This window comes from Carcharhinus amblyrhynchos, unplaced genomic scaffold, assembly GCF_965287045.1.
Source record: "Carcharhinus amblyrhynchos unplaced genomic scaffold, sCarAmb.v2.hapA chromosome_107, whole genome shotgun sequence".
In the NCBI taxonomy this organism is placed as follows: domain Eukaryota; kingdom Metazoa; phylum Chordata; class Chondrichthyes; order Carcharhiniformes; family Carcharhinidae; genus Carcharhinus; species Carcharhinus amblyrhynchos.
This window is the reverse complement of record NW_027649847.1, coordinates 477,330-501,192: the sequence shown is the minus strand read 5'-3', so window position 1 is coordinate 501,192 and position 23,863 is coordinate 477,330. Positions and strand designations below refer to the sequence as shown.

The following is a 23,863-nucleotide window of genomic DNA, read 5'->3' as shown; positions in this document are numbered from 1 at the left end:
AGTCCATGTGGTGTAGGTACACCCACAGTGCTGTTAGGGAGGGAGTTCCAGGATTTTGACCCAGTGACAGTGAAGGAACGGCTGATATATTTCCAAGTCAGGATGGTGAGTGACTTGGAGGGGAACTTGCAGGTGGAGGTGTTCCTGGGTATCTGCTGCCCTTGTCCTTCTGGAGGGTAGGGGTTGCAGGTTGGAAATTTCTCGGTGATTCAGCATGGAAGATGTGCAGCGTTGCATTATCTTCATTTCCCTGCCCGACTGATGCTCTCAGTGCTCTGACAGGGTATCCGATGATGGCAAGATGGACAATTGGAATATCGGCTTGCCACTAGCTTGCTGGTGATCTAACCTGGAATGCGAGACCGAACTCTGCGTCTCCCCTCCCTCCCTTCCCACCTCGGACTCAGATGTCCAAAGGTGAAGGTCTCAGATTGCCCCGTGAAAGCAAGAAAGAAAGATTTGCATTGCTATAACCCCCCACCCCCGGGACATCCCGCTGATTTTCTTCAGAGAAAGTGCCAGGGGATCTTCACCTGAAAGAGCAGGCGGGGGAGCTGAAAGACAGCACCTCTGACACTGCAGCACTCCCTTGGTACTGCACTCACAGAGTGCCGGGCTATATTTGTCAGTTCCAGTCTTTGGAATCTTCCTTTGCAGAGTCACAGCTTTCCATTAGGGGGCGGTGGCGGCACATTGGTTTTCAGTCCAGGGAGAGTGTCCCTGGGATTCGCCAACATCAACTCCAGACCACATGACATCTAATGGCATCCGGTCAAACATGGGCAAGGAAAACTCTTGCTGACTTCCATGGAGCCCCTTCCCCCCTCCGCTGATGAATCACCACTCCGCCATTTTGAACACCCCTTGGAGGAAGCACTGAGGGTGAGAAGGGCACAGAATGTACTCTGGGTGGGGGATTTCCAAGTCCACCATCAAGAATGGCTGCATAGCACCATGACTGACTAAGCTGGCCAAGTCCGATATGACACAACCCCCAGACTGGGACTGCAGCAGGTCATGAGGGAACAAGACCACAAGGAACTACAAAAGGTTGTGAATGTAGCCCAATCCATCACGCGAACCAGCCTCCCATCCTCCGTCTACACTCCCTGCTGCCTTGGCAAAGCAGCCAGCATAATTAAGGACCCCACACACCCTGGACATTCTCTTTTCCACCTTCTTCCGTCAGGAAAAAGATACAAACGTCTGAAGTCACGTACCAACCGACTCAAGAACAGTTTCTTCCCTGCTGTTGTCAGACTTTTGGATGGACCTACCTTATATTAAGTTGATCTTTCGCTACAATCTAGCTATGACTGTAACACTACATTCTGCACCCTCTCCTTTCCTTCTTCCCTATGTACTCTATGAACGGTATGCTTCAGGTGGATTGGCCATGCTAAATTGCCCCTTAGTGTCCAAAGATGTGCAGGTTAGGTGGATCGGCCATGCTAAATTGCCCCTTAGTGTCCAAAGATGTGCGGGTTAGGTGGATCGGCCATGCTAAATTGCCCCTTAGTGTCCAAAGATGTGTAGGTTAGGGGGATTGGCCATGCTAAATTGCCCCTTAGTGTCCAAAGATGTGTAGGTTAGGGGGATTGGCCATGCTAAATTGTCCCTTAGTGTCCAAAGATGTGTAGGTTAGGTGGATTGGCCATGCTAAATTGCCCCTTAGTGTCCAAAGATGTGTAGGTTAGGGGGATTGGCCATGCTAAATTGCCCCTTAGTGTCCAAAGATGTGCTGGCTAAATTGTCTCTCAGTGTCTGAAGATGTGCTGGTTAGGTAGATTGGCCATTCACAGCCTGTTGACCATGCAGCTCTTTGACAGCTGAGCAACTCTGTGGAGTTTGTTCAGCGTGTGAGAGGCATCAGTGCAGAGGAAATGCAGCTTTAGGCCTTTGATTTAAGCTGACTAATATACACATAATTCCTGATTTACAGTCCTGTTAACCATGACTGATGTTCTATTCTGAGGTACACAGACCAGTTCATAACAATCTTTTGCCTCTTAATGTCCCAAGATGTGTAGGTTCATTGGATTTTTTAAAAACAGCTGATTTATACGTATAACAAGTAGATTTACATTAACATTGCAATTAAGTTACTGTAAAAATCCTGTAGTCACTGCATTCCAGTGTCTGCTTAGGAACATTGAGGGAGAATTTAGCACGACCAATGCATCCAACCAGCAGGGAGGAAACTGGAGAAATCCACGCACGATGTGGAGATGCCGGCGTTGGACTGGGGTAAACACAGTCAGAAGTCTGACAACACCAGGTTTAAGTCCAGCTGATTTATTTGATAGTAAACTCACAAGCTTTCGAGGTTTACCTCTTCGTTCCCTGACAAAAGGGGGACTTTGAAAGCTAGTGAGTTTACTATCAAATAAATCAGCTGGACTTAAACCTGGTGTTGTCAGACTACTTACTGTGAAATCCACACAGACGTGGGGGAGAATGTGCAAACTGTCACCCAAGCTGGGACTCAAACCCAGGTCCTTAGCACTGTGATGCAGCAGCGCTAACCACCGTGCTACTGTGCTGCCATGCTAGTGTCCAAAGATGTGTAGGTTAGGTGGATTGGCCATGTTAAATTGTCCCTTAGTGTCCAAAGATATGCAGATTAGATGGCATGCTAAATTGCCCCTTAGTGTCCAAAGATGTGCAGGTTAGGTGGATTGGCCATGCTAAATTGTCCCTTAGTGTCCAAAGATGTACAGGTTAGGTGGATTGGCCATGCTAAATTGTCCCTTAGTGTCCAAAGATGTACAGGTTAGGTGGATTGGCCATGCTAAATTGTCCCTTAGTGTCCAAAGATATGCAGATTAGATGGCATGCTAAATTGCCCCTTAGTGTCCAAAGATGTGTAGGTTAGGTGGATTGGCCATGCTAAATTACCTTTTAGTGTCCAAAGATGTGTAGGTTAGGTGGATTGGCCATGTTAAATTGTCCCTTAGTGTCCAAAGATATGCAGATTAGATGGCATACTAAATTGCCCCTTAGTGTCCAAAGATGTGTAGGTTAGGTGGATTGGCCATGATAAATTACCTTTTAGTGTCCAAAGATGTGCAGGTTAGGTGGATTGGCCATGCTAAATTGTCCCTTAGTGTCCAAAGATATGCAGATTAGATGGCATGCTAAATTGCCCCTTAGTGTCCAAAGATGTGTAGGTTAGGTGGATTGGCCATGCTAAATTACCTTTTAGTGTCCAAAGATGTGTAGGTTAGGTGGATTGGCCATGCTAAATTACCTTTTAGTGTCCAAAGATGTGTAGGTTAGGTGGATTGGCCATGCTAAATTACCTTTTAGTGTCCAAAGATGTGTAGGTTAGGTGGATTGGCCATGCTAAATTGCCCCTTAGTGTCCAAAGATGTGTAGTTTACGGGGACTAGCGGGGTGGGATTATGGGAATAAGGCCTGGGTGAGATTCTCCGTTGGAAAGTCGGTGCAAACCCAATAAGCCTCCTTCTGCATAGGAGGGATTTTACGATAAGGTCTATATACCTTAAAACAGAAACACTGATAGAAACTGGGAATGAGAATACTGCTGTGAGGTATTCTTTTCCCTGTTGGATGGAGACTCTGTCCTGAAGGTTTGGGAATATGTCCGAACACCTGCACGCTCCCTCCATTGAACAATCAATGAAGAGATTGAACTGGTGGGGGGGGATAATGGAATAGGGACCAACTGGCGCTAGGACCTGCTGTTGAGAGCAGCAATGCCGAGTCCCAACTCAGTTCATTCCAACTTCCCTTCCTGACGTCAGCCTCCCTACTCGAGCTTGGAGTTTGACATTCAAAATAAAATGTTGCTATCGGTTCCACGGAGTGGATTTACGCCTTGTCCCTATCCTAGCCGCTCATCAAAGAAGGTAAATGCAATAGCGATCATTAAAAGAGCCAGTTCTCTCGTCTGACCTCTGGGCAGAGAGAGAGACAGTAGTGGTGAAGTGGAGGGTGCAGTTGTGTGTGTGTGTGTGTTCTGGGACTTAGTTTCATGTTCTAAAATCAGCACTGCTCTCGCTCTCACTCTCAACACTTTTGCAAACAGTTTGGATCGGATTTTTTTTTAACTCCAGCTTTTGTCTTTGACGCTGGGAGATTTCTGTAACGTGGGCGAAAGTTTTTCTTAAAAGTGCAAGGCGGGGGGGGGGGGGACACTGTGATTTCCAAAACGTGTGATTTCCAGTAATGTTTGAGAGTGTGCTGATATAATATGTATACACACACGTATACAACTCGATGGGCTGGGTATACATTACATATTTTGGTGGGGCCCTCGGTGGAACCGGGATTGTGTGTTGGGGAAAGTGCCGGGGGAAATTTTGGGCCCATTTAAGCTTAGTGGGACGAGTGGAGGGAGGTTAGAGCTTGTCTCTCACCCACACGCAGTCAGAACACAAGTCATACTACCCCTCTCGCTTTGGTATGGGAGAGTGGCTTTGTTTTGGAACTGTTTACCTTTTCTGATAAACATCACATCATTGTTTTTCAAATTGAGAGTGTGTATTTTGTGTTTAAAACATGCGTTGCTTGTTTGTTTTCTGATTTGAAATGTATCAAAAAAACAGAACGGGATCAGTTGAATTTGTTTGGTGAAACTTACATAATTTTGGATACTTAAGCTCCAGAATAAAGAGGGTTTAGGGACATGCATACAGAGAGGCGTGGGGGGCACATTATTGAGTATCAATGATTGACTGTGTGTCAACTGTTGCTGTATCCAGTGTGACTCTATCCTGATTCCCCTCTCGCCGCAAGCACTGTGCTCGCTTATAGACTCGCAATAATACACGTATCTGCACTGTCGGAACCTGAGGATAGTATTTGCCTTGCTGAATGGACAGTTTTGAGAGTGTGGCTGCCCCCTTTCCCCAAACTGAACGGGGGAGAGCCTTCCTTACCCTCTCTCCTTTTTTATTACCTGCCATCTCGTCGCTTTCGGCTTGGGCAGCCACAGGGCAGGGAAGCCGCCTTTGCAGCCGCTTCTCCCTCTCTCTGGACTGGGGAGAGAGAGCATTCGGCTCCCTCGAGTCCGTTCCTTCTTGGAAACGCGTCTGTCTCGGGGTGATTTAAATTTCACTGGCACTGACTCAAATCAACCTGATCTCTCCAGTTCTCAGACTTTTGTCTGTCTGTGTCTTTGTGTCTGTGTTTGTTACTATATCTGTCCCTGTTTTCCCGTGTGCATGAGTGTGTGTTTCTGTTTGTGTTCCTGTATGTTTTCCCTGCCTGTCTCTGTTCTTATGTGCGTGTGTTTGTGTTCTGCATTTGATGTCTGCATTCCTGTGTGTCTGTGTTTCTGTGTGCCTGAGTGTGTGTTTTTGTGTGCGCCTTGGTCCTGTGTGTTTGTGTCTGTGTTCCTGAGTTCTGCATTCCTGTGTGCCCATGTGTGTGTTTGTGTTTTGTCCTATCTGTCTGTCTGTGTCCTTGCATGCCAGTGAGTGTGTTTCTGTGTCTGTGTTCTTGTGTGCCTGTGAATGTGTTCCTATGTTTTGTCCTGTGTCTGTGTCCTTGCATGCCCATGAGTATGTTCCTGTGTTTTGTCCTATGTGTCTGTGTGTTCTTGCATGCCTGTGAGTGTGTTTCTGTGTTTTACCATGTTTCTGTGTACTTGAGTGTGGTCCTGTATTTTTCTGTACCCATGAGTCTGGTTCTGTGTCTGTGTTCCTGTGTTTTCTGTGTGTCTGTCTGTGTGCCTGTGTTTGTGATCTTTAGTTTGTGTGTGTGTCTCCTATCTCTGTTATTGTGTTCCTTTGTGTATCTTCCTGTGTTTGAGAGAGAGTCCATTCAGATAATTGGAGAGATGGACTGCAAAGGAATGAATGAAGTTAGATACCCCAGGATGAAAAATGAATCACTAATAGTCTGAACTGTCTGAAATATATGATGAATACAATGTTTATAGGTATCTGTAATGCAAAGCTTGCTCTACCTCAGTATTTCATCCCTGTAACTTGATTTGGTCGTTGTAATTTTTCTTTGACCTTTGACTGTTAAAAGTAACCCCCATCCTGGCTGGATCCCCCATCTACTGCTGGGTAAAGATGTCGTGGGGGTAGAACAAAGACTGAGCGTTTACCTTTTTAAAGGTGAGATTCCCAGGGTTCATTGTTCAACAGAGGGCAATGTGTTGCTGTCCACATTATAGACTTCTCCCCTCGCTGTCTTAGGCTGAAGAGATTTGAATTCGTGTGTGTGTGTGTTGCACTCGTTCCAGGTAGACAACTTGGCTGTTTCACTTTTGAAACACTTGCAAAACTTCCAGCGTCCGTTTTTATGGGGTTCTTTTTGCAAAAACAAAATACACTCATCTGAAAAGACGCCTTACAGAACATTTCAAGTTGTACGTGCGTGCTTTAAACACCCAGGGAAAAGTGTGGTGGGTTATTAATACCCTGAATAAACCCAGAACAAGTCGAACAAACGTAACCTCCTAGAACAAAGAAAATTACAGCACAGGAACAGGCCCTTCGGCCCTCCAAGCCTGCACTGACCCTGCTGCCCGACTGAACTAAAGCCCCCTACCCTTCTGGGGACCATATCCCTCTATTCCCATCCTATTCACATATTTGTCAAGATGCCCTTTAAAAGTCGCTACCGTGTCTGCTTCCACTACCTCCCCCGGCAGCGAGTCCCAGGCACCCATCACCCTCTGTGTAAAAATAAAATCTGCCTCGTACATCTCCTTTAAACCTTGCCCCTCGCACCTTAAACCTGTTCCCCCCAGTAATTGACTCTTCCACCCTGGGAAAAAGCTTCTGACTATCCACTCTGTCCGTGCCCCTCATAATCTTGTAGACTTCTATCAGGTCTCCCCTCAACCTCCATCGTTCCAGTGAGAACAAACCAAGTTTCTCCAACCTCTCCTCATAGCTAATGCCCTCCATACCAGGCAACATCCTGGTAAATCTTTTCTGTACCCTCTCCAAAGCCTCCATGTCCTTCTGGTAGTGTGGTGACAGATTCCTATGTTGCTGTGGAACATAGGAATTATTTATATTTAAAAGGGATTGAATAAGATAAGACAAATTAAATTGCACCACTAAAATCGACCAATGGCTCATGATCGGACTGTATAAAGTTTGAAACCTCGGATGGAGTTGACAGATTGGTACATGGAGAGTGTAAATAAAATACCCCAGTGGGTTTTAATTTTCATCTAATGAAGAATAGTTTAAGTTTGATTCATTGTCACGTGTATTGGGATGATGCGGCAATGCCAGCATTGGACTGGGGTAAACACAGTAAGAAGTCTCACAACACCACTTGATGAAGGAACAGCGTTTCTGAAAGCTTGTGAGCTTACTATCAAATAAACTGATTGGACTTTAACCTGCTGTTGTGAGACTTCTTACATGTATCGGGACACAGTGAAAAGTATTGTTTCTTGTGCGCTATGCAGACCAAGCATACCGTTCATAGAATACAGAGGGGAGAAGGAAGAGAGAGGGTGCAGAATGCAGTCAGAGGTTTTCAGCATGGAAACAGGCCCTTCGGCCCAACTTGTCCATGCTGCCCAGTTTTAACCCCCCAGCTTGTCCCTATTGCCCACGTTTGGCCCATATCCTTCTATACCCATCTTATCCATGCAGCTGTCTAAATTCTTTTCAGTTGTACCTGCCTCTACTACTGCCTCTGGCAGCTCATTCCAGACACTCACTATCCTCTGTGTGAAAAAATTGCCCCTCTGGACCCTCTTGTGTCTCTCCCCTCTCACCTTAAACCTATGCCCTCTAGTTTTAGACTCCCCTGCCTTTGGGAAAAGGTATTGACTATCTACCTTGTCTGTGCCCCTCATTATTTTATAGACCTCTATAAGATCACCCCTCAGCCTCCTACGCTCCAGAGAAAAAAGTCCCAGCCTATCCAGCCTCTCCTTATAACTCAAACCATCAAGTCCCAGTAGCATCCTAGTAAATCTTTTCTGTACTCTTCCTAGTTTAATAATATCCTTTCTATAATAGGGTGACCAGAACTGTACACAGTATTCCAAGTGTGACCTTACCAACGTCTTGTACAACTTCAACAAGACGTCCCAAATCCTGTATTCAGTGTCCTGACCAATGAAACCAAGCATGCTGAATGCCTTCTTCAGCACTCTGTCCACCTGTGACTCCACTTTCAAGGAGCTATGAACCTGTGCCCTTAGATCTCTTTGTTCTGTAACTCTCCCCAGCACCCTACCATTAACTGAATAAGTCCTGTCCTGATTTGATCTGCCAAAATGCATCACCTCCCATTTATGTTACAGTCATAGCTAGGGTGTAGAGAAAAGATCAGCTTAATATTTGATTTATTATTGTCACATGTATTGGGATACAGTGAAAAGTATTGTTTCTTGCGTGCTATACAGACAAAGCATACTGTTCATAGAGTACATAGGGGAGAAGGAAATGAGAGGGTGCAGAATGTAGTGTTACAGTCATAGCTAGGGTGTAGAGGAAGATCAGCTTAATATTTGATTTATTATTGTCACGTGTATTGGGATACAGTGAAAAGTATTGTTTCTTGCATGCTACACAGACAAAGCATACTGTTCATAGAGTATATGGGGAGAAGGAGAGAGTGCAGAATGCAGTAAAAGAGTTAGAGTTCAGTTTTAAAAGCATAGAATGAGTAAAAGATAGAATTAGAGGTTTGCTGGAGACAACTCGCAAGAAATTGCCGGTGCTATCTTGAATGTGGGGAGGGGGGTGTAATGAGGTGGGTCAGGGCGGTGGGTGGGGGGGGGAGCAATCTGCTCATTGGCGTCGATGTCAGTGGAGTACAGGGAGAGATGTGGACATGGGGCTGTTTGTGATGTCAGGGCTCCCCATTATAAAACACATTAGAAGCACAGAAAATCGACCCAGTGAAATCTTCTCTCGCTTATGAAACCATGGGAAGTGCTTCATCCCCGGAATCAAACCTGTCTTGTTTCCCTTCTGCTGCTCGTGCAACTTGTGTGGGAGGGGGTAAATTGATAAATGCACCATCAATCCATAAAATGTAGGGGCAGGAGTAGGCCATTCAGCCCATTGAGTCTGCTCTGCTATGGCTGATCTGATGTGATCATCCTCAACTCTACTTTCCCTCCTTAATCTCATAACCCTTGATTCCCTTACTGATTAAGTATGATCAAGGCTGGGGTAGTTTTTTAATGACCCAGTCTCTACAGTCTTCTACAGTAAAGAATTCCACAGATTCACTCCCCTTTGAGAGAAGAAATTCCTCCTTATCTGTATTAAATGGGTGATCCCTTTACTCTGAGATGCTGCCCTCTGGTCCCAGACTCTCCCACAAGGGGAAACAGCCCTGTCAAGCCCCCAAGACGTCTCAATAAGGTCGCCTCTCATTCGTCCAAACCCCAATAAGTACAGGCCCAATCTCCTCAACCCCTCCTCCATAAGAAAATCCCTCCCTACCCAGGATCGACCGAGTGAACCTTCTCCGGACTGCCTCCAATGCCAGTGCATCTTTCCTTAGATAAGGGAACCAAAGCTCTTTGTGGTATTTCAGGTGTGTGGCCCATTTTTTGGGAGAAGGAGTGTTGGTCCTTTCAGAACTGAGGAGCCCTCTCTCTGCCCTGTCATTATCCTGAGTTCAGGATGCGGGTTGTCAGATGCCAGAACAAAAACAGAAAATGCTGGAAAATCTCAGCAGGTCTGTATAGCATCTGCGGGGAGAGAATAGAGTCAACATTTCAAGTTTGGTTGACCCTTTGTCAGAGCTCTGACCTTTTGAGTCATCCACACTTAATGTTGGCTCTGTTCACAAGCTCAAGATAAGGAGGGAAAGGTTCAGTGGAGATGTGTGGGGGGGGGGGGGTTTTTTACACAGAGGGTGGTGGGGGCCTGGAACGCACTGCCAAGAGAGGTGGTTGAGGCAGATACATTAGTGACATGTAAGGGGTGGCACAGTGGGTTAGCACTGCTGCCTCACAGTGCCAGGGACCCGGGTTCAATTCCAGCCTTGGGTCACTGTCTGTGTGGAGTTTACACATTCTCCCCGTGTCTGTGTGGGTTTCCTCCCACACGCCAAAGATGTATGGGTTAGGTGGATTGGCCATGATAAATTGCCCCTTAGAGTCAGGGGGATTAGGACTGTAAATATGTGGGGTTACGGGGATGAAACCTGGGTGGGACTGTTGTCAGTGCAGACTCGTTGGGCCGAATGACCTCCTCCTGTGCTGCAGATTCTAAGGCTTAACTGGATAGACACATGGATAGGCGGGGAATAGAGGGATGCAGGTGGTCGGTTTAGGTAGGACAACGTGCTTGGTGGGCCGAAGGGCCTGTTCCTGTGCTGTACTGTTCTTCGTTCTTAGTCCTTCCCCACAGACGCTGTCAGACCTGCTGAGATTTTGTTTTGAGTCCAGCACCCGCAGTATTTTTGCTTTGATCTTGTCGGATGCTGGGGTGGTTGAAGGAAGTTGGAGGCAACTTTTGGCCATCTCTGGAGAAGGGTGGTACGGTTGAAATATGTCTTTTTTACTCTCTCGGCATAGATGCTGCCAGACCTGCCCAGTTTATCCAGTGTTTTGGGGGCAAGAGGACTGCCCTATGAGAGAGATCCTATGAAGTAGTGTCAATACTCCTACCTCATTGGCCTCCTCATTGGTTCATTATTAACCAGTGGGATTCGAGTACCTTATCCAACTCTCAAACTACTGGCTGGACAAGATTTCCCAAACCTTCAGGCTCACTCCATGCTGCTTCCTGTCCAGATCCAGTGTGGGGGTTCATCCGTGTTGTTCCATTACAATCAAACCCTGCCTCCACTGGCTGTGGGCGGCATGGTGGCACAGTGGTTAGCAATTCTGTCTCAACGCCAGGGACCCAGGTTTGATTCCCGGCTTGGATCACTGTCTGTGTGGAGCCTGCGCGTTCCCTCCGTGTCTGCATGGGTTTCCTCCTGCAGCCCAAAGATGTGTCGGTTAGGTGGATTGGCCATGCTAAGTTACCCCTTAGAGACTAGCTAGGGTAAATGCCTGGGGTTACGGGGTTAGGGCCTGAGTGGGATTGTGGTCAGTACAAACTCAATGGGCCAAATGGCCTCCTTCTGCACTGTACGGATTCAATGATATTCAGCAAGGTTCCAGTGTGAGCGGAGGGGGACTGAATGAGCCTCGGTTCCCAGCTGCTTGTCTGTTTAGGCAGGCGGGGATGGGTGCGTGGGTGGTCTGTGTAAGCTGTCCACTCCTCCTTATTGCAACCCATGGAGGTGTTTGTGGGGGGAGGGGGTGTTTATGTGTGGGGAATCCTGGTTGGGGGGGGGGGAGTTTGTTTGAGTATCTTTGTGGGAGAATCATAGAATCCCTACAGTGCAGAAGGAGGCCATTCGGTCCATCGAGCTTGCACTGGCCACAATCCCACCCAGACCCTATCCCCATAATCCCACACATTTACCCTCCTAGTCCTGCTGACACTTAAGGGGGCAATTTGGCATGGCCAATCCACCTAACCTGCACATCTTTGTGTGAGAAAACCAGAGGAAATCCACGCAGGCATGGGGGAGAATGTGCGGACTCTGCACAAACAGGTTGCGTGTGTTTTGGGTGGTTATGTACGTGGGGACATTGGGTGGATGTAGGGGGTGTTGTGTGGGGTTGGGTATCTGTGTGTTGGTGGGGTTGGGAGGTTGTGAGGTTGTCTGTGTGTGTGTGTGTGTGTGTGTGTGTGTGGAGCAGTGTGGGGGTGGGGTGAAGGGCTGTTGTGTTTTGGGGACGGAGTGAAGCTGGAGTGCCCACGGGGGGCACACACTCTCACACTCAGTAAAACACTGGGGGTGTGGGGGGTGTGCAGAATCTGCTGGTGAAAAGTCACCCAGTCAGTGCTGGAAACTTGCAGTACCACAGGGTGTTGTGCTTTTTTGGCAGAATGTCTGTTTCACAGATTTAATCCTGAGGAATTTCTGGTATGCAGAAGCGGGGACAATTGATTACAGTTTTTGCAGGAGACTACAGTGGTGGTTGTGGTGGGATGGGGGTGGGTGGGTGGGGGGGAGGTTCTCAGAGGAAGATTGAAGAGATATTTAGATCCAGGCTGCCCTGATGCACTGACACCACGTTACAGAGCAGGCTGCTTTTCAGTTTCCAGGCACCGGGAGAGGAGTGTGAGGTTGGGGGGGGGAGACCGTTGCTGTCGACAATGTTTTTTGGGAGCTGTCACATGCCTGCCCATGATCCTCCCCTTGCTGTATTAAGGAGTGGTTTAGCCTTCATGGGTAGAGCCTTTTAACTGCAAGGAAATTGATGAGAGCTGCAAGTGTACTGTGGCAACATCTGAGAGGCAGGAGGAGCTTTGGGTGTTTTGTTTGAGGGGGGGGTGGGTAGAGGGGTGCTTTCTCTCTCCCTTTTACCTCCCTCTCTAGTTTGGGAAATCAGATCTGGGAAGAGCCTGGCTAAGTGACACCCTCCTTCTTACAGAGCCTCCCCCCACTCCTAAAATAAATTCAAATCATAGTTCTGATCCCACTCAAGGTGCCTTTTACTGTTCTCACCCAGCCCAGGAACTATTGCTGGACTCGGGGAGGGGGGTTGGGGTGGAGGGGGAGGTGGGGGGTGGAAAACAGGACTTGCAATCTGACCAAGCATGATATTTTCAAATGCCCCTTTGAGAATCCCAGCAGCCAAGCAGGTAGGTTAACTCTGCATTGTCTCCTCTCTCTCTCTCTCTCTGTCCTTCTTTGCAATGTTATGTTCCGCCTAGTTGCTTTTTCTGCTCAAGCTCGCTATGTCTCTGTTCTGTGTGTGGTTTCTTCTCTCTGTTGTTAAACAGATGGATATTTCAGACGTTTCCAGTTCTTGTTTAACATTTGGGATTTCTCGACAGTTGTAGGGAAGTTGATAGGCAGTGCCACCCCCTCCACCACCCAGAGTTATTCCCACTGAGGTTTGCCTGTAATCTGTAGAGAGTTGAAATAACCATTCCCCCCTGACCCCACGCGTGTGTGTGTAATCTTCACTTTGTTGGGTCTCTCTGGGATGCCCTTGGGCAGTGACCCATTGTAAACAAGCTTAACTGGGACATCCTGTGTGAAGCTGCCTGATTTGTCGATAACTGGTTTAGTTTTGCTGGTGGAGTGTGGGAGGGGTGGGTAAGGGTGGTCTTTGCCCTTTGAGTGTGGCAGCTACCCCAGTTGTGGCACGGCAGCCGCGGGGCAAAGTCTTGTGCACAGCACCACGCAATGGTATGGCAGAGTGGCACTGTCTCCTTTTTATAATGTGAATGTTGGCATAGTGTATCAGTGCCAGGAATGGTGCGTTGTTGTGGCATATTGGCACCAGGGATGGTGTGTTGGTATGGCGTGATAGCTTGGGGGGATGGTGCATTGATAGTGTGTAGGTGCCCGAAATGGCATGTTGGTACAGTGTGTGGGAACCAGGGATGGCACATTGGTACAGCATGTGGGCACCAGAAATGGTGTATTGGTATGGTGTGTGGGTGCCAGGAATGGTGCATTGGTATGGTGTGTGGGTGCCAGGAATGGTGCATTGGTATGGTGTGTGGGTGCCAGGAATGGTGTATTGGTATGGTGTGTGGGCACTGGGGCTGGCACGGTACAGCACATGGGCACTGGGGGGGTGTGTTGGTACAGCACATGGGCACCAGGGGGTGGCGTGTTGGTATGGTGTGTGGGCACCGGGGGTGGCATTCACATTTCAAAGATTTGAATTACAAATGGCATTTTGCTGTGGCTTCCGATTTGATTTGTGCCAATGTCTCAGTATGTCCCCGGTGTTCTTGACAAAACATCGTGCCACCTCAGCACAGAACTGTGAGCGTTGGGAACTTGGTTCACGGACAACTTCCCAGCAGGGCCGCGAAGAAGAAAATTCCTAATTAGCCATTTAATGTGAGTGTCCCATGAGAAAGCAAGTCCGGAACAAGTGCCAGTGATATTACAGTAAGTGTCTTCACAGTTAGCTTCCACTCGTAATTGCGATTCTGCCCTGCTTGGCTGAAAATGTTGCCTTAGTGCTGCTTAATGTCAGATAACCTCACCGTGCTCTTCAAATAACCATTGCTTTCTATTCAGCCGCTTTCCGAAGGGATTTTGCCTGGAGTTGAAGTAAGGCACTTTTTTCTGAAATGAATTTTTTTTTTATTGTGATTTGGACTGTTTGCATTTGAACATTAGAATGTGGATCAGTAGGTCATGGAATCTGTTCATGTTGAACTGAACTGAAATGGTTGGGATCTCTGAGTGATATTGAGCTTGTGTTTGCCCTTGTATCTCAGACTGACTGCAGTAAAATGGAGAGACAATTTGGCCAGTGGCATTTATTAAAATGACCCAAGTAGACATGATGTTCTGTCAATTGTTGCAGTTTTGTTCCTTCCTTTTCCTCTGCAGTTGTATGCCATATGTAGTCAGCAGGCAGTGTGCTTGCCTAGGTACCCAGCGGTGGGCAGCCTGAGGGGGGCATCTTGAGTGCGCCCCCACGAGACATTTTGTTGACCATTGCCCACGCACAGAGTTGCCACATTCAGCAGCAGAGTGGGTGGTACTGCTGCCTCCCAGTGCCAGGGACCTGGGTTCCTTTCCAGGCTTGTGTCACTATCCATGCAGAGCCTGCATGTTCTCCCCATGTCTGCGTGGGCAGCACAGTGGTTAGCACTGCTGCCTCACAGCGTGAGGGTCCCAGGTTCCCAGCTCAGGTCACTGCTTTTGCGGAGCTGGTACGTTCTCCCCATGTCTGCATGGGTTTCCTCCGGGTGCTCCGATTTCCTCCCACAGTCCAAAGACGTGCTGATTAGGCAGATTGGCCATGCTAAATTCTTCCTCAGTGTACCCGAACAGGAGTGTGGCAACAGGGGGATTTTCACAGTAACTTCATTGCAGTGTTAATGTAAGCCTATTCATGACACTAACAAATAAATGTAAATACGTTCTGCTAATTTCCGTCTGAGTTTTTCTCCTACTGGTGTGTCTGAAGTAATTCACGTTTAAAGCAAGGGAAAGTGAAATGAGCTCCCTCTCTGTCCAAAGTGTCAATATTTATCTGAGGAAGGGTCACCCAGACTCAATGTTGGCTCTATTCTCTCTCAGCAGGTCCGACAGCATCTGCAGGGATCTTCCAGCCTTTTCTGTTTTTTGTTTCAGATTCTAGCATCGGCACTATTTTGTTTTTATGTAAATATTTCTTCAGTTTTTGGTTTGGTTTATTGATTTGTCACATGTATTAGGATACAGTGAAAAGTATTGTTTCTTGCGTGCTCTACAGACAAGGCATACCGTTCATAGAGTACATAGGGGAGAAGGAAAGGAGAGGGTGCAGAATGTGGTGTTACAGTTACAGCTAGGGTGTAGAGAAAGATCAGCTTAATATTTGATTTATTATTGTCACATGTATTGGGATACAGTGGAAAGTATTGTTTCTTGTGCACTATACAGACAAAGCATACTATTCATAGAGAAGGAAAGGAGGATGTAGTGTTATAGTCATAGCTAGGGGTGTAGAGAAAAATCAGCTTAATATTTGATTTATTATTGTCATGTGTTGGGATACAGTGAAAAGTATTGTTTCTTGTGCACTATACAGACAAAGCATACCGTTCATAGAGAAGGAAAGGAGAGGATGCAGAATTTGTTTTTACCATTGGAAGTTGATGACAGTCCCATTAATAAATGATGAAGTATTTTCTATAACTCGTTCTGGAATATTCAGCGTGGATTAAATGTATTGAATCTTATTCATGGGGACACGATTAGTGAGCAAGCCCGGTTTCAATCTCACGGCCCACTGAGATGGAGGAGGGTCACTCACACTGCCCACTCACCAGCCCAGGTTACCTCTCAGTGTGGATCATTGCCCCACTCTTGGGCCCTCTCCCAGCACGGGAAGGAGTCTGGGAATGGACCGAGTTTGCCCGAAGCATTAAGCAGAGATCGTTACCCTCCGGGATTGGAGTTGGGATTTGCTCCATGGTGATGTGGCTGAGCCAAGGGATGTGCGAGCTGGGAACTGGAATGGCTCCCAATTCGGACACCCCAGTGTCAACACTGAACGTGCTCAAGTCAGGGACAGCATGGCCAGATAGAGGACTGACTTCCCACAGGGACCTGCAGTAAACTAACCCCCGCCCCTGCCCCATAACAGCTGTCTCACTTACCCCCAGTAATCTGGACTGGACTTGAACTCAAATCCCAGGGGTGAAAGGTGAAAAAGGTCAATGTTTACCTCACCTCAGGACCGAATTTAACCTGAAGCCTTTCCAACTGTAAAATGTTGGTGTGCCAGGGTCTGACTTTGTCAAATCATAGAATAGAATCCATACAGTGCAGAAGGAGGCCATTTGGCCCATCGAGGCTGCACCAAAAACAATCCCACGTAGGCCCTATCCCCGTTACCCCACATATTTGCCCTACTAATCCCCTGACACTAAGGGACAATTTAGCATGGCCAATCCACCTAACCTGCACATCTTTGGACACTAAGGGACAATTTAGCATGGCCAATCCACCTAACCTGCACATCTTTGGACACTAAGGGACAATTTAGCATGGCCAATCCACCTAACCTGCACATCTTTGGACTGTGGGAGGAAATCCATGCAGTCATGGGGAGAACGTGCAAACTCCACACAGACAGTGACCCAAGGCTGGAATTGAACCTGGGTCCCTGGCGTCGTGAGGCAGCAGTGCTGACCACTGTGCCGATCCCTTGCATTTCCAGGCAGATCTGAGAGTGACGGTCCTGGAAGGCGGTGCACAGTTTGGCGAGATCCAAGTGTAAAAGGGGCTGTGGGGGGGGGTTTGAGAGAACAAGGCCCCTGAGGTAGGTGCTATGGGTTGTGGCACCGGGGTACTTGCTTTAGTGATTGGGAAGTGGGGGGGGGTGGAGTTGTGTGAAAGAGAGGTTTAAGTTACAGCTAGCTGACCTGGGAGTGCTTTATTGCTGACATTATCAAGAAGCTTTCAAGTTGTCTCCTTCACCTGGGCAAGTGCTGTGCTCGGTACGTAAGTACGGGCTCTGGTGAGAAAGCAGCAATATAAACAGGGCGAGCGTATAAACAGGAGGCACGGCTTTAATTAGAGGCAGCCCCATTGTATAACCCTGGGGTCAGTCCCAATATATTTTTACTGCATAGGCTTTATTGTTGCCAGGCAGATGCTGACAGTGACCCCGACAGCTCCCTTCATTTTGACATATATTACCTCCGCACAAGAGTCACCAGAGAGGTCTGGACTGTAGGCTGCAGAGAGCTGTATTAGCCAGAACCTCGGTTGCATTACCGGGGGCTGTCTCTCTCAGGGATTTTGACTGACCTTTCTTTGCTTTGCCCTGGGGTTTGTAAGCATGCAATGGCACACGATCCTCGCACCCGTGAGACACGGTGGCACAGTGCGAGGCAGCAGTGCTAACCACTGTGCCACTGTCCTGCCCTCATTTGCCCAAGAAGGGTCAAAATAAGGGACAGTCCCCTAAAAGGTGGTTGCTGTGTGTTGAGCTGTAAATCTGCTGATATTTCCCAGATGGTGGGCTGGGTTGGTTTGTGTTGTGGTCACTGTTCTGCCCATCACAGTGAAAGTTCAGCACGCCTCTTCCGCATCCTGGATGGATTAAAACGCCCTGCCCACGCACCAAGAAATGTGCTCGAATCCCGGATTGCTCCATTCTCAACCCTCCTTGTTCCCCTCTGGGTGCCTGTCTGAGTTAAGTTGCCACCTGTGCTGATTTTTTTTTTTCGGGTTGTTTTGCTCTGTACCCTCGCACCCCGCTACAGTGAGACACCACCCTTGGAGGTGCGTCACATGTTGCCCAAAAGCCCACCCCTTATCTTTCCTATTGGTTGCCCAATACACCAATCCTCAGTGTCCTGCCTTCCCACAGCCAATTGGAAAGTGAACTGTTACCTGATTTGTGCGTTGGCGAATTCTCTTCACACACCCACGGCAGAATTTCCTCTGTTTCCATCGCGAATTAATTCCCAGAACAGGTCGCTAGTCTGTCGTTAGGGGCTGATATCGTGAGGGGCTGACCAGGAGTCTCTCCCGCTCTTACTGCCAGCCATTGGAAGGATTGACACTCAATTTGTTTGACCTTGTTATCAATGCACCTTCCTTGGACATCAAGCCCTGGGCTGGGACGCGAACGCAGAACTTCTGGCTCAGGCAGAGATGCTAACCCCACTGCGCCACAAGAATATGCAAATACAGTAGATTCTTTTCGAATGACCTTGTTATTTTTGAGATTGTTGCAAAGGCAGCTGTATTCTTTCCTGAACCGTCCAAACAGCAGACGGATATCTCCTTCCTGGAGAAGAGATTATCACGCTCTCCCAGAAAGTCTGGCCTGAGGTCGATGGACCGTTGCATGGTCTGTGTCCTGCCCACTACGATTCCCATGGCAGATGGGAGAGGAAAATCTGCCCCGGATGTCCGACAAGCTGTTTGGCATCCAAGAAAGGTGGAGGGGAGGTGGGGGTAGAGGGTCCGAGGGAATGGTGGCAGAGAGGTATAGCTGGGTATTATCAGCAGGCACGTGGAGGTGATCCCACATCCGCTGATGTATTCGCCACAGGGCAAGATGCTGATGAGGAAGAGGTCAGAGACTGCATTGCAGGGCTGCCAAAGTGGCAAGAGAAGCCACTTGGATTTGAGATGGTCTGTTTTTCATTTGTGGGACATGGGCTTTGCTGGCTGGCCAGAATTTGTTAATTTGATTTTGATTTATTATTGTCACGCATGTTGGGATACAGTGAAAAGTATTGTTTCTTGTGCGCTATACAGACAAAGCATACTGTTCATAGAGTACGTAGGGGAGAAGGAAAGGAGGGTGCAGAATGTAGTGTTACAGTCATAGCTAGGGTATAGAGAAATATCAGATTAATATTTGATTTATTATTGTCACGTATTGGGAGACAGTGAAAAGTATTGTTTCTTGTGCGCTATACAGACAAAGCATACCGTTCATAGCGAAGGAAAGGAGAGAGCGCAGAATGTAGTGTTACAGTCACAGGGTGTCGAGAAATATCAGCTTCCTATACGATAGGACCGTTCAAAAGTCTGGCAGCAGGGAAGAAGCTGTTCTTGAGTCGGTTGGTACACGACCACAGAGTTTTGCACCTTTTTCCTGAAGGAAGAAGGTGGAAGAGAGAACGTCCGGGGTGCGTGGGGTCCTTAATTATGCTGGTTGCTTTACCGAGGCAGTGGGAAGTGTAGACAGAGTCAATGGATGGGAGAACATAAGAACGTAAGAAATAGGAGCAGGAGTAGGCCATCTAGCCCTTCGAGCCTGCCCCGCCATTCAATAAGATCATGGCTGATCTGTCGCTGCTCAGTTCCACATTCCCGCCCTCTCCCCATAACCCTTAATCCCCTCTCTTATCAAAAACCCATCAACCCGCGTCTTAAAAATATTTAGCGAGGCAGCCTCCACCACTTCAACGGGCAGAGAATTCCAGAGATTCACCACCCTTTGAGTGAAGAAGTTCCTCCTCAACTCCGTTCTAAACCGCCCCCCCTTTATCTTGAGGCTGTGCCCCCTAGTCCTACTGTCCTTTCTGAGCGGGAAGAGTGTCTCCACCTCTATCCTATCCATCCCATTCATCATCTTATATGTCTCAATGAGATCTCCCCTCATTCTTCTAAACTCTAACGAGTACAAGCCTAATTTATTCAGCCTCTCCTCATAGCTCAACCCCCTCAACTCCGGCATCAGCCTAGTAAACCTCCTCTGCACTCCCTCCAAGGCCAAAATATCCTTGCATAAGTACGGCGCCCAAAACTGCACACAGTACTCCAGCTGCGGCCTCACCAATGCCCTATACAGCCGCAGCAAGACTTCCCTACTTTTATATTCAATCCCCCTCGCTATGAAGGCCAGCATCCCATTCGCCTTCCTGACCACCTGCTGCACCTGCAAGCTGGGTTTTTGCGACTCATGCACAAGGACCCCGAGGTCCCTCTGCACCGTCGCCTGCTGCAGTTTTTCGCCACGTAAGTAATAATCCTTCCTACCATTATTCCTACCAAAGTGGACCACCTCACACTTGCCAACATTAAATTCCATTTGCCAGTTCCTGGCCCATTCGCCCAGCCTATCTAGATCCTTCTGTAGACTCTCCACACCCTCCGCACAATTTGCCGTTCCACCAATCTTGGTGTCATCAGCAAATTTCGACACCCTACACTCGGTTCCCTCCTCCAGATCATCTATATAAATGGTAAATAGCTGAGGCCCCAGCACCGACCCCTGGGGCACTCCACTAGTCACCATCCGCCAATCCGAATAACACCCATTGACCCCCACTCTCTGCCTCCTATTTGACAACCAATTCTCTATCCACGCTAACACCCTACCCCCAACTCCATGTCCCCTGACCTTCTGCAATAACCTCTTGTGAGGTACCTTGTCAAATGCCTTGGATTGGGCTACATTCATGACCTTTTGTAGTTCCTTGTGGTCTTGGTCAGAACAGGAGCCCATACCAAGCTGTGATACAACCAGAAAGGATGCTTTCTATGGTGCTTTTGTAAAAGTTGGTGAGAGTCGTAGCGGACATGCCAAATTTACTTAGTCTCCTGAGAAAGTAGAGGTGTTGGCGGGCTTTCTTAACTATAGTGTTGGCATGGGGGGGGACCAGGACAGGTTGGTGATCTGGACACCTAAAAAATTAAAGCTCTTGACCATTTCTACTTCGTCCCTATTGATGTAGACAGGGGCATGTTCTCCTTTACGCTTCCTGAAGTCAATGACAATCTCCTTTTTGTTTTGTTGACATTGAGGGTGAGATTATTGTCACTGCACCAGTTCACCAGATTCTCTATCTCATTCCTGTGCTCTCTGTCTCGTCATTGTTTGAGATCTGACCTACCTATGGTGGTGCCGTCAGCAAACTTGAAGATTGAATTGGAGGGGAATTTGACCGCACAGTCAGAGGTGTATAAGGAGTATAGTAGGGGGCTGGGAACACAGCCTTGTGGGGCACCAGTGTTGAGGGTGATCATGGAGGAGGTGTTGTTGCCTATCCTTGCTGGTCATCCTTACTTGCCAACCTTAGTTCCCTTGTCCAGAGGGCAGTTGAGTGTCAACCACAGTGCTTTGGTTTTGGAGTCACATGTAGGCCAGACCAGGTGAGGACGGCAGATTTCCTTCCCTAAAGGAAACCAGATGGGTTTTCTGCCAATGGTTCCATGGTCATCAGTAGGTTCTTAATTCTAGATTTTTATTGAATTCAAATTCTGGCATCTGCCGTGATGGGATTCGAACCAGAACGTTAGCTGAGTTTCTGGATTAATAGTCTAGCAATAATACCACTTGGCCATCTTTGGTCTGTATTAACTAACCCCATGCCTCTAAATCTTGCCCCTGAATGCATCTCTGCTGTCCCACCTCGACCGCTCCCTGTGGGAGGGAGATCTCCACTCTCCGGGTGAAGATTTGTCTCCTGAATTCCCGATTGGATTTAGCCCGTGAGCTCATATCGATGGAGCTGGAGGAGAAGCAGTGGAGAGGGGAGGTGACGTGCGTGTCAAAAGACTGCAGAGAGGACAAGGAGGATTTTGGATGGGGGACATAAATACGGGAGGCGCCAGCTCTTAGAGGAAAGAGAGGTTGGAGATGGGCTGGTAGTTTGGAAGGACGGAAAGGACGGTGGCTTTGACTGGGATGGTGACGGTTCCTGAGGAAGCCGTTGATCCTTGCCAACTCTACCACCAAGCAAGGTGCAAACAGTCCCAGCGGAACAGGCTGAAAGGTTGATCCATTGAAATGGGAGCTTGCAGAGGGAGAGAGAGACCAAATAATATCCTTCCAGTGATACCAATACACTGGGTTAGAATAGAATCCCTCCAGTGCAGAAGGAGGCCATTCAGTCCATCGAGCCTGCACTGACTCTGACAGACTATCTCACCCAAACTTTCCCATCAGTCACTTGGATACTTTCTCTCGGTAGGCGGCTCAACACTCAGTCAAAGAGACCATAGAGTTTTACAGCACAGGTAAAGGCCCTTTGGCCCATCATGCCTGTGCTGTCCATCAAACACTGATCTGTTCCCATTTCTCAGCACTTGGTCCGTGGTCTTGTCCATTGTGGCATTTCCACACGTTCGTCTAAATGTTGTGTGGGTTCCTGCCTCTTAAGGCAGTGAGTTCCAGATTCCCAGCACCGGCAGGATTCTTCCAGCCCTGCTGGTGAGGAGGGGCTGTTGAGCCCTGCCCGCTGTCCTGGCATGTGTGAAAAATGGACCACCACCCCAACAAGCACCTTCAGATGAGAAAATTGAGCTGAAAGTGGGCAGTGGCAGTATTTAGTGCCCATCTCCAGTTGGCTGGAGGGCATTTGGAATCAATCGAGTGTTGCATGGGTCATCATGTGTAGGCCTGGCAGTGTACACGGGAGATTCCCTTTCCCGAGAGTCAGTATGGAATGTGACCTGCTTTTGGGGCAATTTTTGTTGTCTATAATTGACCTGGTTTATTTGGTTTTCAGCGCAGAGATAGGCCATTCAGCCCATCTGCCCTGCGCCAGGTAAATTCTCCACTTGTTAGAAAGTGCTGTAGCTCCAAAGAACAGTACAGCACAGGAACAGGCCCTTCGGCCCACCTGCGCCAATCATGATGCCTGCCTAAACTAAAACCCTGTGCACTGAGAGTCCGTACCCTTCCATTCCCATCCTAATCACATATTCATCTAGATGCCCCTTAAATGCTGCTATTATACCCGCTCCCACCACCTCCCTGGGCAGTGCGTTCCAGTCTCTGTGCAAAAAAAAACTTGCCTCGTACATCTCTTCTGAACTTTTCCCCCACACACCTTAAAACCTGTGCCCCCTAGTAATTAACTCTTCCACCCTGGGGAAAAAGCTCCTGACTATCCACTCTGTCCATGCCCCTCATAATCTTGTAGACTTCTATCAGGTCTCCCCTCAACCTCCGTCACTCCAGTGAGAACGAACCAAGTTTCTCCAACCTCTCCTCATCGCTAATGCCCTCCATACCAGGCAACATCCTGGTAAACCTTTTCTGTAACCCTCTCCACATCCTTCTGGTGGTGCGGTGACCAGATTTGAACCCTATATTCCAAGTGCGGCCTCACTAAGCTGCATTGCTGTAATCAGAATTATGCGCTCTAAAATTAAACTTTTGTTTTATTTCCCAGAGTTTAATTCGCTGCGTTTTCTTTTCGATCTGTATTTGGGCCAACAACGAAGGTGTTTTGCCTCAAACACTTCTTGGAGGTTTAACTAGGCTTTACTTTCTGTAATTTCCCCAGCGTCTGTGGACTTCTCCGAAATGCAAAAATGCTGTTCCGTTTTTATGATCCTATCAATTGTCATCGACTTCAGGAAGCGTAAAGGAGCTCCTGACTACATCAATGAGGACCAAGTAGAAAGGATCGAGAGCTTCAAATTTTTAGATGTTCAGATCACCAACAACCTGTCCTGGTCCCCCTGATGCTGGTAATATAGTTAAGAAAGCTCCACCAACGCCTCTACTTTCTCAGAAGACTGAGGAACTTTGGCATGTCAGCTACAACTCTCACCAGATGCACCATAGAAAGCATTCTTTCTGGTTGTATCACAGCTTGGTATGGGCTCCTACTCTGACCAAGGCCGCAAGGAACTACAAAAGGCTGTGAATGTAGCCCAATCCATCACGCAAATCCGCCTGACACTAAGGGGCACTTTAGCATGGCCAATCCACCTAACCCACACATCTTTGGACTGAGAGGAAACTAGAGCATCTGGAGGAAACCCACGCAGACATGGGGAGAATGTGCAATCTCCACACAAATGGTGACCTGAGCCGGGAATCGAACCCAGGTCCCTGGTGCCATGGGGAAGCAATGCTAACCACTGTGCCACCCGAAGGGGGAGGGTTGAGTTTGGCAAAGTGCTTTCTCTCAGGCTTTGCACATCAAGCATTTTT

The 23,863-nt window shown here is 48.0% G+C and overlaps 1 protein-coding gene across 3 annotated transcripts in view; it reads left to right on the top strand.

Moving 5' to 3' along the window:
* The first annotated feature begins 3,759 nt into the window (after positions 1–3,759).
* Positions 3,760–23,863, top strand: part of rbms2b (RNA binding motif, single stranded interacting protein 2b) — a 210,182-nt gene continuing 190,078 nt past the window's right edge. Inside the window, exon 1 of one of the 3 annotated variants that reach the window (XM_080182981.1) lies at positions 3,760–3,872. In XM_080182981.1, the coding sequence (XP_080039107.1) occupies positions 3,807–3,872 (66 nt within the window). In that variant the 5' untranslated portion in view covers positions 3,760–3,806. Of the gene's footprint in view, positions 3,873–6,013; positions 6,093–12,523; positions 12,621–23,863 lie in introns of those variants that run through there. The other 2 variants (XM_080182984.1, XM_080182982.1) reach the window with 2 other exon arrangements.